The 19745-nt window shown below is 40.9% G+C and overlaps 1 protein-coding gene across 1 annotated transcript; it reads left to right on the plus strand.

The window, feature by feature from the left end:
• Positions 1-12126: 12126 nt before the first annotated feature.
• Positions 12127-19231, plus strand: lpla (lipoprotein lipase a). The gene is made up of 10 exons (XM_026158778.1): positions 12127-12375; positions 13139-13344; positions 13696-13875; positions 14393-14504; positions 15040-15282; positions 15873-16115; positions 16959-17079; positions 17237-17419; positions 17520-17627; positions 18159-19231. Exons 1-10 carry the CDS (start codon positions 12276-12278, stop codon positions 18208-18210), a joined length of 1548 nt encoding a protein of 515 aa, XP_026014563.1. The 5' UTR covers positions 12127-12275; the 3' UTR covers positions 18211-19231.
• The last annotated feature ends 514 nt before the right edge of the window (positions 19232-19745 follow it).

Here is a 19745-nt window from a genome sequence, read left to right on the forward strand (position 1 = left end):
AAGTAAAAGTTAAAATACAGGAACTCAATTTCAGGAATAAAGAACTAACATAGAAAGGTTACAAGTAGCTTTATTTTGTTGAAATGTAAAATAAAAAGGAAAAAAAGGAAGGAGCTATACGTGGAGCTGTGACAGCTGTGTGTGCTCATCTCTGTGGGTGTTATGAACAGAGGTCAAAATGATGTCTCACAGTGATATATAATCCTTTCCTGTTGTATGTTTGCAAAGCCTTTAACATGTTGATATTTCTGGACTAGCAAAAAGATAAAAACAAACAAACTGGAGAAAAATATTAAGCGTGGTCATTTATTTATTGATGTAAATATAACAATGTTAAATATGAGTCCTAGGATCCTGTTGTTAAGTGTTAAGGGTGACACATACAGTGATTCAGAAAAGTAAAAAAGTAATAAAAGATGCAGATCTACTGGGATTTTCCCACTACAATCATCTCAGAGAATGGTCTGAAAAAGAGAAATATCCACTGAGCGTAGATCTCTGGGGGAAAGTTGGCCTCTTGATACTAGGGGTCAGGGGAGAATTGCCAGACTGCTTAAGCTGATAGGAAAGGTCACAAGGTGCAGAAGAGCATCTCTGAACACACAACACATTGAACCTCGAAGCAGAAGAAGACAACACTGGGTGCCACTCCTGTCAGCTAAGAACCGGAAACTGAGGCCACAATTTGGGTTTGCCAAAATTAAAATGTTGCCCTGTCTGATAGGACTTAATTTGTACTGAGTTTGAAAGGCATTTTGAATGGTAGGCTCAGAATCTGATGTGAACAACATGAAAGCCTGGATGCCACAGCCTCCCCATCCATCCATTCATCCATCCATCCATCCTCTCCCTTCTCCTTTTTCAGGGTCGCGGAGGGCGCTGGAGCCTATCCCAGCTGTCTTAGGACGAGAGGTAGGGGACACCCTGGACAGGTCGGCAGTCTGTCGCAGGGCTCACAGCCTACCCGCGTATTGCTATTCATTATGTTCATCCCTTTACGGCCACATAAAGTGTACCCATCGTCTGAGGGCTGCTTCAAGCAACAAAACACGTCATGCCATGAAGCTGAAATCATCTCAAGCTGATTTCTTGGTTCACTGAACTCAAACGGCCTCCAAAGTCACCAGATCTCAACCCACTAGAGCACCTTGGGGGTGCAGTGGAATGAGTGCTTCATATCACGGATGTGCAGCCAACTAATCTGTAGCAACTGTGTGACATTAACATCTCAATATGGATCAAAATCTTTTGGCAAGGTCTCGGGAACTTATTGGATCTGTAAACATGTTAGTTAACAAGGCACAAAGTGGGTCCAACACAGTATTAGTGATGTGTACCTAATAAAGTGACCATTGACAGTAAGCCTAGATATTTTACTCTTAAAATGCAGAAACTATATTAGAATTAGCAAATAAACTTGGGGGGGAAATTATTGAGGGCTACTTCTTAATTACAATGTCATTAAGACTAGTTTAATCATAAAAAAAGCCCCTAAATCTTCCAGATTTTCCTCTTTCTTTTCCTCTTTCTCCACCAGAGGGCATCCTATAGTCGTAGATAGAAACAGACTGGTAATATCTAGCTTTTAGGTCAGTTTGTTATGCGTGGCAGTCATTGCAAGTGTAAAAATTAATAGTATATATTTTTTAATGATTGTTTAATTTATGTTCTATGTGCAAAAGCAAAACAAACAAGCAAACAGAAAAAAATCCCCAAATGACAGGTGTAAGAAAAAGAAAAAGGACAGACGACAGGGGCACAGAGGTTTTGTGAGCGAGGTTAAAACAGGACGGCTCTCTCACCCTGACTGGCCACTCCTTAAGAACAAACAGTCCGCCAGATGTTGAATGTCCCGCTTAAATCAACATCACTGACTGCTGAGAGGCGGAAAACAACGAGAGAGCCTGGACGTAGCTGCAGAAACTTCACAGACACAAGGCAGAAATATGGTTTGCAAGCACCCGTGCACACACTCACACAGAGGTCACTACACGAGGAATGCACTCAGACACACACTGATGCTCAACATCGACCCCCATGCTGTGAAACATCATTTACCCAGATTCTTGGCCTTTGGAAAATTACATTTTTTCTGATGTCTGGGCTGTCCTGCGTGTCTCTGCGGCGTCTCTCTTTTGTATTTCTTTGAAAAAAAAAAAGACCTATTTTACAGAAATAGACAGTTCATAGCAGGTAGCTACAAATATGGGACTCACGTTTTTTAGAGAATCATCGACGGAAGTAAACTCAAACAGAAACACGCTGCCTTTCATCTGTTTCGGATGATTTTTATCTATTGAGTTTTATCTTTTGTCTATCTGAAAATTGTAGTGTTGATTTAGCGGAGAGAGCTTTAAAGTTTAAAGGGATTCAAAACATTAATTACTTTTAAATTTTTTGAAACAGCAGGTTGGGCTAGTTGAATGCAACGTGTGTTTCTTACATCTTCAGAGAGGCTCTATGAGCTTCGGAGCTGAAGACTGATTGATGTGTATAATGTTTGGGTCTCGACAAGCTTTACTCTGCATCTTTGATTTTACAGACATGGTTGTCTCTCTTTCCTTGATCATACAGTTTCTTCGCACAAAGACAGCTTTTTTGTGTAATTGTGCCTTTGTGCACCACCTCAGGAGATTTTAAATCAATCTAAATGTGACTGAAGTGCAGACCTTCAGCTTTTTTTTTAGCTGTCATGCCCAGATGTGTCCTGTTCCCTTGGTACAAATTAAACAGATAAAATATTTGCAGCTAATTCCACTTGTATTTGGTGACTACTGTTTTAAAAAAGATTGTAAAAACCTTTAGGGAGGGTTGAATCTACAAGCTGGTACATTCTTAAAAACAATGGATGCACATCGATACCAAAATGCCTGAAAGACCACAGAAGACAAAAAATGCACGATGACAGAATTATTTCAGTAGTTAAGAAAAATAATTTCACGCATCTCTCGAGGAGACACGTACTGACAGAGGCGAGGCTGCCGGACACTGGCGCCACCTGGCCCTCTGACCACCACCAGTAGGCAACGGGTGAAGTGTCTTGCCCAAGGACACAATGACCGAGACTGTCCAAGCTGGGGCTCGAACCGGCAACCTTCCGATTACAAGACAAACTGCCAACTCTTGGGCCACATTCGCCCCATTGATCAAAAACCAATGGATCTCATTGCATGTTGGAGAGAGACAAACCCACAAGAGAGAAAAACACTGTGGAATTCACATCAGGCTTCCAGTGAGCTCATATGCAGCATTTGCTGTGATAGGTTCTTGACTCGGGGCAGCACGCTGGCACGGTGGTTAGCACTGTTGCAGCAAGAAGGTCCTGAGTTCAATTCCACCATCAGGCCGGGGTCTTTCTGTGTGGAGTTTGCATGTTCTCCCCGTGTTTGCGTGGGTTCTCTCCGGGTACTCCGGCTTCCTCCCACTGTCCAAAGACATGCAGCTTGTGGGGATAGGTTAATTGGATAATCCAAATTGCCACTAGGTGTGAATGTGCAAGTGAATGTGAGTGTGAATGGTTGTCTGTCCCTGTGTGTTAGCCCTGCGACAGACTGGCGACCTGTCCAGGGTGTACCCCGCCTTTCGCCCTATGACAGCTGGGATAGGCTCCAGCGCCCCCCGCGACCCTGAAAAGGATAAGCGGAAGTGGATGGATGGTTCTTGACTCTGAAGTGTTACATGTGTGATAACACGATGGGAGGGGTTGTAATGTAATGCAATGCTCTCCTATATGTTGGTCTGAAAGGCCAGACCCAAGATCATCACAGGGAGATCCACCGGGAGCTTCTTTGTACAGTTGAGGGAAAACAAAGCTGAGAAAACATCCTTGTTATGTTTTAACAAACGTAAAACTCCAAACAAGAGCGTAAGCTGGAAAATTAGACGATTTGACTTCTTCTCTACTTAAGTTTAAAATGTTATTTTTAATGTTGAATCTTATTTACGGCTCAGTCAGATGATTCTGAACCTTGCCTTGGTTGCCACTATCCCATTAGTTTTGTCTCCTCTCTCATAGTTTTTGCTTTGTCTTGGTTGTTTTTTCTTTATGTTTTTCTTTCATCACTTTTCTTTGCCCTACTCTGATGACTGCCTTCCTACAAGATGCTGGTGCTTTATGAATAAAACCGATTAAAACCAAAATAAAGTAGCTGATACTATGAAGGACACATGGTATCAAAGCTTGATCAGAGATCTTTAAATAAGGACCAAAATTACTGCAGAAGAACCAGTTGTGTTTTTTCATTCCTTTCTTTTACCTGCCAAACCTAGTGCCTTGATTTATTCACAGTGCAAGTACAGCCCTGATTTTAATCCAATATTCAGATTTTAGTTGCATTTGTAGCCTTGAGCTGTTTGCACAGATGAGGTAGAAAAGGTGGGACCTCACTTCTTTCTCAGCACCTTCAGAATGCAAATCCTCGTCCTCCGCGTGAGGTCAGCTCTGCATGATGTTGAAACAACATAAAAATCGCACATGCGCAGACATGCAATGAAGCAAATTATGTCTCCTGGCTCCCAAACTCTGTAACCACATTTAGAAGAAACCAAGTGAAGACCTAAGACTGATTTGTTCCCAGATGAAGCTGCAGAAGAGGAACACCGTGAAGAAAATCAGCCAGTAATAACAACCCAGTAGATCAGGTGATTAAATGCTTATAGAGAAAAAAACCCTTTAAACTTAGTTGGTATAAATTTCAACACAACAAAATGAGAAGTCTGAAGACCAACAACTATATGCCTGTTTATTCATGCAGCCTTGTCTCACCTCTGCCTCCCAGACGGTGGTATCCTCTGGAGGAGATGAAATCCAATAATTATGAAACATATTCTCCCTCCTGAGTTGGGACATCTGCGACTTGAGAAACCTCAGTCACACCAGGCTGTACTCACAGCTCCTCACATGTCCTTTAAACCCAATGAACAGCAGCACGAGCAGCTGTCGTCATAGATGAAACACACGTCACATTCAGGATTCTCATCTGCTGCATTCCACTCATATAATATGGATGAACCACCCACAGGTGCAAAATTAAGCAATCCATACGCATGGAATCGGACCTTTTAGTGAGCGTGCAGCACTGTACATGTGCATCTGCATCATGTGCATACATACATGACTAAAATGTAAGCTTCAGATGTTTAGCAGCTGCAGATGTAGAGCTTGCAAGCCTAAAGTATGATCAGCACTGTAGTTGTCCACTTTACTGGTCATGCACAGATCTCTAAGATCTACCATACTTATTATTACCAGTTATTCTTTTGTGATTTGTTAATATAAGAATACGCCAATGGGTCACTCCGAGAGAATGACTAATAAGCATTCATTGAGAGGTTATTGAGGGAAAAGTCTTAGTGAATGGCCTAGGTGTTTTAAAATATGCTTTCTTTTGGAATCAGGCATTCGTTAATGTTTTATGACTAAAAAGAGAAAAAACGTGACTAATATTAGTAAGTAACAAGTTATATTTTGAAAATGAATTGATTTGCTTTGAAACTGCATTTTATCCTTTAAAAATTCAGCTCTCGAATAATTTCAGTTTCACTTCTCACCATTCAATTTCAGTTCCAAAATTCAGTTTTTTGGAACTTACATCCGGTTCCGGTTCAAGCGCAGATTAATAGAACTACGTTTTACTAGCGGACCGAAAGTGTTACTGACGGGAATCTACAGCGTCTTGAGCTGAATTAAGACTTCAGAAGTCATTCGTCATGTCGAATGACCAGCGGATAAACTCTCAGGTTGGTAATAAATGTATTACATGTATAAGAACAAGCGTCATGTTAACAAATGATAGCCGTAAGGTAACTTTTATGCTTATTGTAGCTGTTAGCTAAAAGCGCTAATTTAGCGTAGTTTGCCCTGAATTCAGATTTGACAACAAATATGATCGACTGTTTCTAGTAGAATTCCAGAGTTGTCATCTTGGACCCTCTCAGAGTACCCCCTCTGTATGCTTGCAGAGACCCCTACAGTAGGAAAGGGTTAGAGGGGTACTCTGAGAGGGTCCAAGATGACAACTCTGGAATTCTACTAGAAACAGTCGATCATATTTGTTGTCAAATCTGAATTCAGGGCAAACTACGCTAAATTAGCGCTTTTAGCTAACAGCTACAATAAGCATAAAAGTTACCTTACGGCTATCATTTGTTAACATGACGCTTGTTCTTATACATGTAATACATTTATTACCAACCTGAGAGTTTATCCGCTGGTCATTCGACATGACGAATGACTTCTGAAGTCTTAATTCAGCTCAAGACGCTGTAGATTCCCGTCAGTAACACTTTCGGTCCGCTAGTAAAACGTAGTTCTATTAATCTGCGCTTGAACCGGAACCGGATGTAAGTTCCAAAAAACTGAATTTTGGAACTGAAATTGAATTGTAGAACTGAAACTGAATGGTGAGAAGTGAAACTGAAATTATTCGAGAGCTGAATTTTTAAAGGATAAAATGCAGTTTCAAAGCAAATCAATTCATTTTCAAAATATAAAATTCAATTTCAATTAGTGATGATCATTTTCAAACCATAAATTCAATTTCAAATTAGCCTAATTCAAATTCAGTTTTCAAAAGCATTTATTCAAGTTACAATTCAGATTCAATCTGAGCAATTCAAATTCAAATTGAACTTATTCAAATTCAGTGTCTGATGGCACAGATTTCTGCCCATAGGTTTGATCGAGCAAAAAACTCTCTGCAAATGAAAAAAAAGGTTACAGCTGGACAAAAAATGTCTGTCTGTTTGTGAACGATATATTCTTTAAAATAAGCATTAGTACCATTTAGGCAGAACCTGCTTGCACAAAAATGGTAGATTAATTTTATCAATGATGGCTCACCTGCAAGGTGTTAGGAGACCTGGGTCAAGTCCGCGTCTCTGTGTTATGTTTCCTGTTTTACTTTGAAAGTCCGTGTCTCGTGTTAATGTATCTGGGATTGCTTCCCTTGTCTCGTTAGCCCTGATTTGCCCCAGCTGTGTTTCCCTCCTGTTTCCCATTCCCTGATTGCTCCCTCAGTGTATTTAAGCCCTGTGTTTTATTTTGTCGGCGGCCATCATCCTGTGTTGTGTGTTCTGGTCATCTGTCTGCCAGTTAGTTATCTGTAGTCTCAGTTTGTTTAGTTTCTGTTCTGCGTTGCCATCTAGCAATAAAGCTGAGTTTGAGTTCACGTTTGCCTCTGAATGTCTGCACTTTGGGTCCTCCATACCACCACTCCTGCCTGCACCTGACACCACACAAAAAAATGTTTATCCTACGCAATGACCATGCGCTTATACATGTGGCCAAACACCCACATTTCGCACATCAAGCAGTTTTCCTCATTAAACTGCCAGCACGAGCGCTCGATGCAGCCTTTTCATGTCACAGAAGAATAAGAAACAGCCTTCCTCACATAAACAATTCTCTCCCTCGACTCTTTCTGTGGCTCTTTTATGACCTTAATGGGTCTTTAGCGAGCAACTCGTAAAAGGCTCGACTCCTACTGAGAGGGCTTTCTTACTTTTCAGTGCTGCACAGCAAATCTGGCTTTTCTAATGGATTTACGGTTTAGGGCAATTACGGTTCAAGTGAACTGTGGTATTAACCGAATACTGCTTCCTCCTATGTTTTAGAGTTTTACAGTACACTGTAAATAAAACTGGTGGCATTGTTGAGACTGTAGGTGTTTCAATCTCCTGTTGAGTCTAAAAAGATATGGCAATGAAAGCAAGTAGAAACATTTGGATAAGAGGAGAACACGATGCGAAGATGCGCTGAAAACAATAAGAGGATGGCCTTGGGCTTATTGCAAATGTGCTCTGAATCTAGGAAGGAAGTTTAACATCAAATATTCACTCACACTGTGACACGTAGGCATGAGCATCTGCTCTTGACCCTTGAGCTGGACAATAAAAAGGAAAACGCATGCAGTTAGCTGTTAAGGAAGCACCCCTTGTAATGAGGAGCAGCCATCTACTGTACACACATAGTGTAACCTCTCTGAAACTCAGGGCCCCCCACAAATTTCTTCACCAAGAATATTTACGCTGCGTGGTCTCATGAAACCACATCCCTGTTTTTGCCTTCTCAGTGAGTCGTCAAAATGATTGTTTATACTCAGGCTTAATTCAGAGGTTTTTGCTTTACTTCTCCTGACTTTAAAATCTGTGACCTGCTGTATGTTCGTATAATAAAGGCTTGAGTTGTACATGTAAATACACCTGCAGAGCGGCGGTGTTTCTACAGCGCTCTTTTAAACCCTGTAAACACATGTAAGTACTGCGGGAAGGAAAACAAAACAAATAAGGCAACTAATGAAGCCACTAATTTAAATATTTGCAATTAGTCCTGAAACACCACACAGAGCCCAGGCATGATTTGTGGATTAAGTACTGCAGTGTCTGCACTCTTGTGTACTTTCAAATGCTACAGCCTGCATAATCTTTCAGACGTGCAAACAGAGCCAGCTGAGGAATGTGAAACAAATGTGCAGCCGTTAGATTTGCAAGGCTTCAGATGAAAATGCTGCAAGAGCAAAGTGAAGAAATTCCTCACCGGCAGGAAATCTATGTTCTCTCAGCAGTGATCTTTTAATTTCCTCAGCAGTCAAAACCAGACTTATTGGAGCTTAGAAAGGCAGAAGATCTGTATACAAACTAAAAAAACACTGGTAATTTGTTTCCTCTGCTTTTTATAAGTAATTATCATTGACTTTTTGTTCTCCTCCCTCTCTCTCTGTCCATCTACAGCACTTTCTCTTCTGACTTTTATCAATCTCCAAGCTGCGAAAAATAAAATCTTGTTTCCACGATCTTAATCATCATTTCACTGAGGTTTGTTCTGGATTATCTCATCTTATTTCTTTCTGGCCCTGTCGTTTATCTGCATGTGTCTCCCCTTGGGGCAAGGTACTGTAACCACACTAGAAGCAGAGATCGAGGCTGATCAAAGGCTGAAGGATAGGCGTCGCTCTTCTGTCTAATCACTGGGTTGGGCTTGTTGGTCAGGCCATAAGCATCACCTTCCTGGCATTCACTGACACACACAAGCTTTCACACACATACACAAACAAAAGGATTATATTTAGACAAAGAAAAACAGAGCAGGGGTGATTTATTTTTTATTCCTTGTAAACACATGTGCAGAGGAAGGGATAGTGGAAATATTGGACAAAGGATGGTAAAGACTGAGCTGCCAGGCAGGAAGCAAAGAGGAAGACGATCACAGAGAAGGTACAGGGATGTAGTGAGAGACGACGCAGATGGTTGGTGTGACAGAGGCAAGTGAGATGAAGGCAGAAGATCTGCTGTGGCGACCGCTAAAGGGAGCAACCCGAAGAAGAAGCAGAAGAAGAAGAAATCTATTAACGGACACAGGATGAAAGTCATGAACACACTGAGCACATAGTTTCTCACTTTCTTTGCAAACTTTCATGGCAGTAAAAAGTACTAATTTTAAAAGGCTATTGTGTTTTTATTTATTTACAAAATTTTTTTTACAAACTTTTTTTTCCATTTAGACTGAAGTAAAGATATTTCTGCTGTCAGTGCAGCAGATTGGGTGTCTCTGTGGTCCACTTTACCCATTTGCTGGCTTTTATTCTTACTTATTCTCTTTTATTTGATGAGATATTGTGTCAGAGATTCACAGAGAGGAAGGTCTATTCGTTAAAATTGAATTTGTTTATACTCGTTTAAAAGGGCAATGTTTTTGTCAATTAAACAACTTAGTGTTGGGGAAAAGGTGTGCAGAATGTGCACAATCCTTTTCAGTCTCCACATATTTTAATCTTTCACATCAAACAGATAAACTTTGCTTACAACAGAGAACACACTATACAATTACATTGTGGGTAATCTAGGTTAAAAGTCAGCCTGTGTTTGTTGGCCTCTGTCTGGAGAAGAGAGGCACAAAATATTCTCACACAGGTGTTTTGGCATGAAAATCATTGTAAAAGTGAAATGCAGTTCTCGTAACATCCACATGCTTTTGATTTCACTGCTGCTTTGGTTCCCCCGAGGCCCTCACTAAAAGGCTTTAAGTATGCACATGCATCTAAGCAGCTTGTTTTATTTATATATGGTATAGGGGTGGGAAATGGTTATTAAATTCTTCTTCTAAACCCAAAGAAAACAAAGACACTGTGAAGCATTAGACACCACGTCGTGCTTTTGGCGTTGCTACACAGTTGATGGCTCACCAGAGGTCCACCAATGAGAGAGGGGGCTCTGTAGCACACCCACGCTGTTCTGATCTGCTGGAGGTATGCTGAAGGCGTGGACAGATTATCAGAGGTTGGGCCAGAGGGGCACAAAGATGCAAAAGCCTTCAACTCACACGGGAGAAAGATCTCCAGATTCACATCTCTTTGGGATTTTTTCACTGCCCCGTGCGCATTTTCAAAGACTTTGTTGATGCGCTTCTTTGGATCTGTTTTGTGTCAACACGCTTTCACTCCCACTTCATCATGCTTGATAAGAAGCATTGTCATGTTTTAATGCACTGGGTCCCCCCTCTAGTGTGATTTCTCAACTTGCAGCGCAGCATCTTTGTTGGCATGTCTGCAGTGAATACATCACAAGATTTTTGATCAAGAAGACACAAGTTTGTGTTCCTGCATAGGGCTCGTGCTGTATTTTCATTTTTTACATTTTGTTTTAGTAGCTGTTTGGTTTGGTTTTGGAAAACGTCGCTGTTAGGGTTAAAATGCCCCTTTTTACACAAGATGTGTTAGAAGGAACACTTCTCCTGTTTGCAAAAAGGTCTGTTTTGTCAACTCCACAACAATAACCGCTGGGGTAATGATGCCACAAGCAGAAAACACCTGGCTGAGATCAGACTTATACCAGTACCACCGCCAAAGTAGTTTAAAATGTGAATATGAAATAAAAAAGAAAAGATCATTTATACAAGCAGAAATATTTAGAATTTAAAGTGATTTGATTTATTGATGTAGACGATTTATTGATCTTGAAATAGGAAACATCAAGTAGGTTAATGTATTTTTAAGCTCATAATACATTTATAAGTATACATTTATTATGAATTGTATATTTTATTCTGTGTTTTACAAATGATTTTTCTTCTTAGTGACAATCTGAATGCCTTTTCTGCCTCCTAGTGCTGGACATGGACAGGGCTGGCATTAGGAGTACACTGGCTTGTGACCAGTTTCATTAATTAGTCATTAAAAATTCAACGTAATCTAGGTAACTGAACCATAAATTCACACCTAGAAAATGAATATTTAACTTATGAAATATGTACTCCAGTATTTAAAGCCAGTACTTGTAGTGTTTACCATAAAGACGGAGCGACCTCTACTAACAAAACATGGCACCAGGTAGCCTATGATTAAAAAATTATTATTGTGGCACGCAAGGCTTCACAGAAGTGATGTTTCCCCACAAGCACACGTCTCTCCATCTGGATATTTAAAAGGTTAAGTCCAACCAAATTACCAACACTCACTTCCACGCTGACATAACATGTTTTCATTGGATTCATTCCCCTGCCTCGATCCGTACTGTCTGACTGCGTGATTGTTCATTTCCCAACTAAAGTCATGACTCAATGGGCTGGTTTTCCCCTGCCCTCATTTTTGTTCACTTTTATTTGAAGCACAAACTTACAGCAAGACGTTTAGCTGTATATTGTAAAGATTCTGAATATACTTTTTTAATTATTTTGGTAACATTTTTATATTAATTCAATAAGGTCGATCATAATTTTTTTATTTAACCTTCTAGGGGAAAAACTCTTGAGATTAAAAGTCTCTTACAAGAATGTCCTGATCAGGACGGACAGCAGTATGATCATATGTTGCATAAAATAATAACACATGCATCCAAATCCATACACCAGTTAATGAGTCTAATATGCTGTTTTAAATGTCACTGTTTGGCTGAAGTGTGAGGAAACTCTGGTGTTTTCCTAAAAATCCATTGTCTTGAATGGTAATTCATACCTAACCCTGTTATCACCGCGTAAATAAAACACTCTGCCGTGCAGCCAGCTCTTCTGTAAAGGGATGTGGATGATCTGTTCTCCTTCTCCTCGCTCACTCAGAGCTGGGGTAAACATCAGTCTCCGCCCTCGAACCTCCAGCCAATCGTACTTGAATATTCAAATAAGCCACCAATAAAGATGACCTGTAGCGGCAACTGTGACAGACCATAAGCAACTTCACTCCTCAGCTCCAGCTTCACACCACTTTCTGACCTGTCCAACATCAACTGGATCTACAACTGCTCCACCAGCATCCAGCAACATTTCGAAGAAACACATCAATAAGATGGGAAAACAAAATATCTGCTTTTTAACTGCTTGGATAATTTTGGGAAAAATCTTTGCAACTTTTTCTTCAGACCTTGAATCCAACACCACCGCTTTTGGTAAGTGGCTGAGATACTTTTTATTTATCTTAAATTATTATTATCATATTACCCCGATGTTGCTCTGTTTAAGTAAATGGATGCAGGTTAATTAATGCGCGCTGCACCGTGTTGACCGGTAATAACCTGGTAATAAGCGGACGGAGTTTAGGTCTTTAGCTCCATGTGTGACTGCGGCCAAGAGGCTTTTGTCCGAGGAAAGAGTAAAGCAGAAGGCATCAACACAGGAAAAACTAAAAGCAAAAAATATTCGCACATTTATTTTCGCAGTTTTATTATAAAACATGAAAAATATTAGAGTAGAAAAACACGATGCTCATATTTAATTAAGTTACAACGCAAATTCAGTTTCATAGTCTGTCTCATAGGGAAAAAGTTATTATTGTTTACTTTACAAGATCCAGTTTTATTTCCGGAAAATCCACATTCTTCATTTTTTCACGAAACTTTCAAAACTTGTGCTGGTGGGAATCCAGGAGACAAAAGGGGGCGACACCGCCACGCTTTACACTCCTACTGCTCCACCGCTCACAATGCTTTATGCATCAGCAGTCCGAGGCGTAAGAATGATGCTGATTCACTTAATTAAAAAAACTATGTCACCGTATTGTTTTGAAGAGTTTTCCGTCATTATTGAAAAGCTGCATTTAACTGAAACTTAATAACAGCGTAAAAAGTGTCTTTGTCTCACCTGTCAACAGACACCCGCTTTTCTGTCATATCATAACAATCCAGCACTGCTTGTTTGTGTGTGTTGTAACAGCAAACACCACAGTCACCATTGATCAACTGCTGAATACCACTGAATGGCTCACCGACTTCACCGACATCGTGTCCAAGTTCTCCCTGCGCACCGCAGACACCCCGGATGATGACATGTGTTACATAGTACCTGGGAGGCCGGAAACCATCAAGGAGTGCAACTTTAATCCAGAAACACAGACCTTCATTGTGATACACGGCTGGACGGTATGTCACACTGAGCACACTTGACAGCCATGTTTTGCTCTTTGCAAATGACAGAAATACTTTGTTCTGATGTTGAAAAACCAAACCTACCAATTGTACTATTATTTTTGGGGCAGAATTGTAAACTTAATACAAAGCTACACTTGTAAGAGGAAACAGGCTGGGTAAGGAATGATAGGAAGTCCATGCATTTTCTGTTTTAATGTGATTTATGGCCAGTCAGGCAGCAAAATTTGAACCTGATGATGCTTTGGCTGTTCTCCAACAACAGGACACAGAGCGAGGGCTAAGGCAAGAATAAATCATGCCATACTGCAGTTGAGCTCACACTAGCTTTGTGTGTTCCTGTAGGTAACAGGGATGTTTGAGAGCTGGGTGCCCAAGCTGGTGTCTGCTCTGTATGACCGTGTACCCACTGCTAATGTGATTGTGGTGGACTGGCTGTCCCGAGCCAACCAGCACTACCCGACCTCTGCCGCCTACACCAAACTAGTGGGTCGTGACGTCGCCAAGTTTGTTACCTGGATACAAGTGAGTGCTCTCACAGAAAAGCAGCGGTTGACAACTAACTTAACACATTTTTTTTTTCTTTTTGGACGCCCATATTACCACAGCGCTGACTTGTCGTCAGTGTGCTGCCAGAGAAAGTTGCTTTACATGATGTAATGTTTTGTACCCTGTGGTGCTGCTGCGGATATGTTTTCCTACTGGTTATGATTTTAAATGCCAATAAAAATATTTTATGACCGCGTTTGTGGCTCACAACAGTGTCTCCTAACAAGGCTTAGTGGAGCACAGCTTTGGTTTGAACAAGGCTAAAAGGGGAACTGGCGTGAAGAATTTGTTTACATGAAGCTTGCAAAGATTTGGCAAACCCCAAATTACATAAAATGATCCCCTTTTTTGGAGGATTTCCAAAATTCTGTGAACATTTGGAAAAGCTATAACCTACAGATAGTTTCGATCCCTCTTGCAAGTCTGCAGGATTCTCTACAAACTGTTTTAAGGGAGTGTAATATGTTCTTCTGACGCATTTCTTACCTTTCAGAACGAGCTGCAGTTGCCCTGGGACAGAGTTCATCTGCTGGGTTATAGTCTGGGAGCGCATGTTGCTGGAATTGCCGGAGACCTTACCAACCACAAAATCAGCCGGATCACAGGTAAGAGCATTAAGATATCAAATGGATTATTATCTGCTCACATTATAGATTTATTAGCACAATGGGTCAGTGTTGCCCTCTGTTCTGACTGACAGCACAGTCTCACACAACTGCATCATTACAGTTAGGATTGTGTAAGGTGTTTTAGCTGTAAGCACTGTGACCTGTTTTCAGATACCATTAAATACTAAATATAGTGTAAGTGCCTGTGTGTTAACATACCATACCATATGTATGAGTATTTTTTTCCAGTGCCGTTCTTAAAAGCACCTCGGCATGCCAGTAAAACATAATCTGGGCATGCATGTGTATCTACATCTACTGAGCTCCTGCCAGCTAGTGGCTCCAGGTGTTTTTTGCCACTATGACGTTGCTCCAGCTTTGAAATCCGTCTGACCTGCCAAGAATAATATGTGCAGCTCTGTTAGTAAATCTATCTATAAAAGTGATCGCTTTCTTCTAGTACATCCAAATCTATCCATATTTTCTTTGTTGTGACACAGTAAAAAAAACGCAAATCCCTCTTTTTCTCCAGGTCTGGATCCCGCCGGCCCCACGTTCGAGCACGCGGATGAACAGAGCACACTGTCCCGAGGCGATGCCCAGTTTGTGGATGTCCTGCACACCAACACCAGGGGCTCCCCGGACCGCAGTATTGGCATCCAGAGACCAGTGGGTCACATAGATATTTACCCCAACGGAGGCACCTTCCAGCCAGGCTGCGACATCCAGAACACTTTGATGGGAATTGCATTAGAAGGAATCAAAGGCCTCCAAAGTATGACATACAAACCCTCCTTGCTTTTTGCTCTTGACTGCACTTTTACAAATATTCACTTTGAAGCACTTTGTTTAGGTTTGATTTGATTACTGATGATAACACACAGCCAAATACAAATATAACCTGGATTCATAACAGCACATGCAGCATCACATAATCTTTGCTCTTCAACACCAAGAGTGAGTGTTTATGTTCAGTATAATGAGCAAAAACAGAAGATAATGGTGATCGGTTAAATTGTATAAACGATCAGTTTAACGAATGTCTGTAACAGTTCTTGTAAGTTTACGTGGCATCAACAGACACTGACTGTATAAAAGCTTTCAGGGCCGCAGTTAAAGCGTGTTTGCCTCCAGTCATAACAGACTTGCACTGTGACAGAGATTAAAGTACCTCCTGATGTTCTGCCCCCTCAGCTGTTGTACTTTAACAGAGCAGAGCAGAATTAAGTGGGAAATGGCTTGTGGGTCAGCATGTGTTAAAAAAACAGTAAAAGTCCAACACGAGGAAGTAATTTTCCATGTTTGCGTGACGTTACCTGGGCGATGTGCAGAAACCTTACACGTTCTTTGCTCTCTGTTTCGCAGATATGGACCAGCTTGTCAAATGCTCCCACGAGCGCTCCATCCACCTGTTCATCGACTCTCTGCTGAACATCGAGCAGCAGAGCGTGGCCTTCCGATGCAACTCCAAAGACACCTTCAACAAGGGAATGTGCCTCAGCTGCAGGAAGAACCGCTGCAACAAGATCGGCTACAACGTGAAAAAAGTCCGCACGGCCCGCAGCACAACGATGTACCTCAAGACTCGTGGAACGATGCCTTTCAAAGGTAAAAACCAGAAAAAAGGATGTGCACGTGAAAAGATTTGAGTATCTGTCAGTGATATTAAAGTAGAATGAATGGATGCTCCCTGCAGTGCAAAAGAGATTAAATTTAACATTTAACAGCTGAAGAAAATTCCAGCTGGTTTTATGTACTTTATGGAGGATTATAATGATTTAAGCCATTCACATACTTTATTAAAGTAATCCTCAGTCTATGAGCTACTGTTCTGTGGTGTTCTTAGTGTGCATGTGGTTTCCTGAAGCTGGAATTACTGGTAGTACTGGTAGTGTTGCTGTGCACAATTTGTGGACCAGGAAAGATGACTTACTGCAACGACACGTGTACAAAAAGTATCACGCACTCAGAAGGTTACGAGAAGGTGTCATGGGTGTTTCCTTTATCTGGAGGGGATGTTAAGGAAAAGTGAGACCAGTGGACACCAGCAATGGAAAAGTTTATTGACACAAGCCAACAGTGTTATTGTTAGAAACTTTGTGTGGACAGCTTAGCATGTTTTGTAGATACATAGGGTCTCCAACATGGATCAAGCCTCATTCGCCACTCAGTGACTTTTTTCAACAAAGATCTTGATTGAATTTTTCCTCTAATCTGGTACACGTCTTGAGCCGTGTCTGGGAATCTGGCTGTTAGTCATTTATGTGGCTTTGCAAATGAAACCAGCCAGGATTTACCGCAAATCCGTGTTTTAAATGCCAGTCTGTAAAGGTCACACTGAGATAGAGAAAGGTCCAGGTTACATAAGCTTTTCTAGTGATAAACAAACTTGGAGCAGTCAAATAAGAGAAGTGGGCTAATCTCTAACAACTGGATCCCCCCTTCTTACAGTTTTCCACTACCAGGTGAAGGCACATTTCTTCAGCCAGAACAAGCAGAGCTTCACGGAGCAGCCAATGAAGATTTCCCTGTATGGAACAAATGGAGAGAAGGAAGATATTCCTTTTGTTCTGTGAGTACATTAAACAGCATACATATTTACTTTTATAACTTTAAAACCAAGTTTGCAAAGACGTGCACATGTAGATTACAAGAAAAGGTAGACAAATCTAACAATCCGTGTAGAGAACCTTCAAATCTGAGCAGCTTCTCTTGTCTTAACCTTGCAGACCAGCCCTGAACAGTAACACCACTCAATCCTTCCTCATCACCACCGACACGGATATCGGAGACCTGATGATCGTGAAGCTGCGCTGGGAGCGGGATGCGTACATCAGCTGGTCAAACTGGTGGGGCAACACCAAGTTCAACATCCGAAAACTTCGCATCAAGTGTGGAGAGACTCAGTCCAAGTAAGTTCAGACCTGCTGACATTTATGCACTGCAGTCTTGTGACGGAAAAATAATCATTTAGGATGTTAATAATGTTTTTTTTTCTCTGTGTGTATTCAGGGTGATCTTTAATGCAAAGGACGGAGAGTTTGTTGACCTCACCCGGGGAGGAGAGAACGCCGTCTTTGTCAAGTCAAAGGAAGACAAACAGAGCCGTAAAGAAAAACTGTAAGTTAAAGACAGTGAAACATTTTCTACTTTAAATAAAATCTTTAAGTGTTTGCCTAAATGTAAAAAGTAGATTTATCTTGTTAGAGAGATGTAGAGAACTCAATTTTCCCCATACCTGATAAATTGGAGGAAGTGGAAAAATGAGTAAATCAAACCTGAACCACAGAAATAGATCATTAAACTTTAATTAACAGTTACAAATGCATTAGAAAGACTTTTAGGCAGAGACATTGGGCAGTTCTGGGGAGATTGAGCAGGTTTAGACATGCAAAGAGGAGAATTACTGGATGTATTAAGAGGGGAGGAGTTACCAGGCAAGATGAAAGGAGGACGGCCCGAAGATGTTTGTGGATATGCATGACAGAGGAAAGTGTGGAGGCCAGGAGGAGATGAAATCTGAAAACAAGAGCAACAAGAATAAAACAATTATCACATTTGAATCCTATAGATAGCATTCTTTAGGTCCTGCGAGCTTTGTTTTCGTATTATCAAAGACAAGATGTCTCATTCTACTCTTCTTCTTCCCAGGGCGCACAAGCTTAAAACGAAGGGCAGCCTTTTTGGGCAGCAGGAAGCTTGAAGTTGCACTCAAACACCCACCGCGCGTATCATCTGTCCCTTCACACGTAGCCAAAGATGGGCAGCACACAGCAACGCTGGGAAAGCCTTCGCAAATAACTGGACACATATGAGATTTGCTGTGTTTTTTTCTTCTTCTCCTGCTCTTGTATTTACTGAACTTCCCGTGCAACCAACTTAACCTCATCCACAGTGCTAGAAATCACGCTGCTGTAGCATGTTTCTTCTTGATGATGTGCTGACATTTTTAAGTAGCTGAACTGCTTTGTAATCATTATTTTTGCTTTTTGTATCCTATATGTACTGTTTATACCGACTTTGATATACTTTGACAGAAGCGATGTGTTTTCTGAGCCTTTGTGAACTTGGATTATTATTGATGTTTAAATAATCCAGAGTGATAGGCATAATTTTGGCACATCTTTGTTGGTTTTTATGTTTTTTAAATGTCCAAAGTGATTATTTTCTGCCCAACATTTGTCTTTACTTAACCACTAATTGCCAACAATCAACAGGGACCAAAGAAGCATTTACAATCTACTGAATGGAGAATCACAGTGGTCTTTGTAAATACCTTAATCAGTATCTTTTCAAATATGAGCTACATGGTAATATCTGATCTTTTGAAGTCTTGCTTGATCTTTGATTTTATTGGTTATTGTGTCACTGGTCACTTTAAAAGGCTCTCCGCCCCTCGAAGCAGTTCAGATGTTAAGGTCATCGAGGTTGCACTCCAATAAGGATATGCATTTTTTTTTAGTTTTGGTAAACTGATCAAATTTTAAAGGATAAGTGCGCCTCTCGGTCAACAGCATCTCACCTGAAACAGTTTACCTCATTTCACTCAATTATAGCCATATACTAAAAGGTCAAACATTACAAAAAAATCACCCAAGCCTTTATGATTTGTGATGGACTGACATAAACGACAGCCATAATACATCTCAAGATTACTTCACCTTGTATTTATTGATTGTACATTTATATATTTGTATATAAAGCTGTAATATATTTTGGCAGGCTCCCGTTGTCATCTCTATTTTTTTACAATTCAAGCGGTTTGTGTTTTTGTGGGCGAGACCTTGGAAGGATCGATCAAATTGGTCCCAGTTCTAGCTGTTGATGGAACCACTACTTTGAGCATGTGCAGATGCTGGTTAGGTAGGGGTCAACAGCCCTTGCTATCAAAAGAACAGAGCCTTATAATGAAGGCTACATGTATCAGCATCACTCATACATATAAATAATGCAGCAAATGTGTTCTGGTACCAGTTCTCAAGAACAAGGAGTGATGTGCAGATCTGTGGCGATGCCGATGAGCCACATCATGAAGATATGGGGAAGAGCTGTTGAAGCTAGGTTAAGACGAAGGGTGATGATTAGTGAGGAGCAGTGCAGCGCAGATGCAATGTTTGCTTTCAGAGTGTTGATGGAGAAGGTTAGATAGGGCGCCAAGATGACGCCCTATCTAACCTCTGAGACTCTGAGAGGTTGAGAAATAAGTATATCAGAGTGACCACTCAGGTTGGGCAGTGT

This window comes from Astatotilapia calliptera, chromosome 23 (genome assembly GCF_900246225.1).
Source record: "Astatotilapia calliptera chromosome 23, fAstCal1.2, whole genome shotgun sequence".
NCBI classification, from domain to species: Eukaryota; Metazoa; Chordata; class Actinopteri; order Cichliformes; family Cichlidae; genus Astatotilapia; species Astatotilapia calliptera.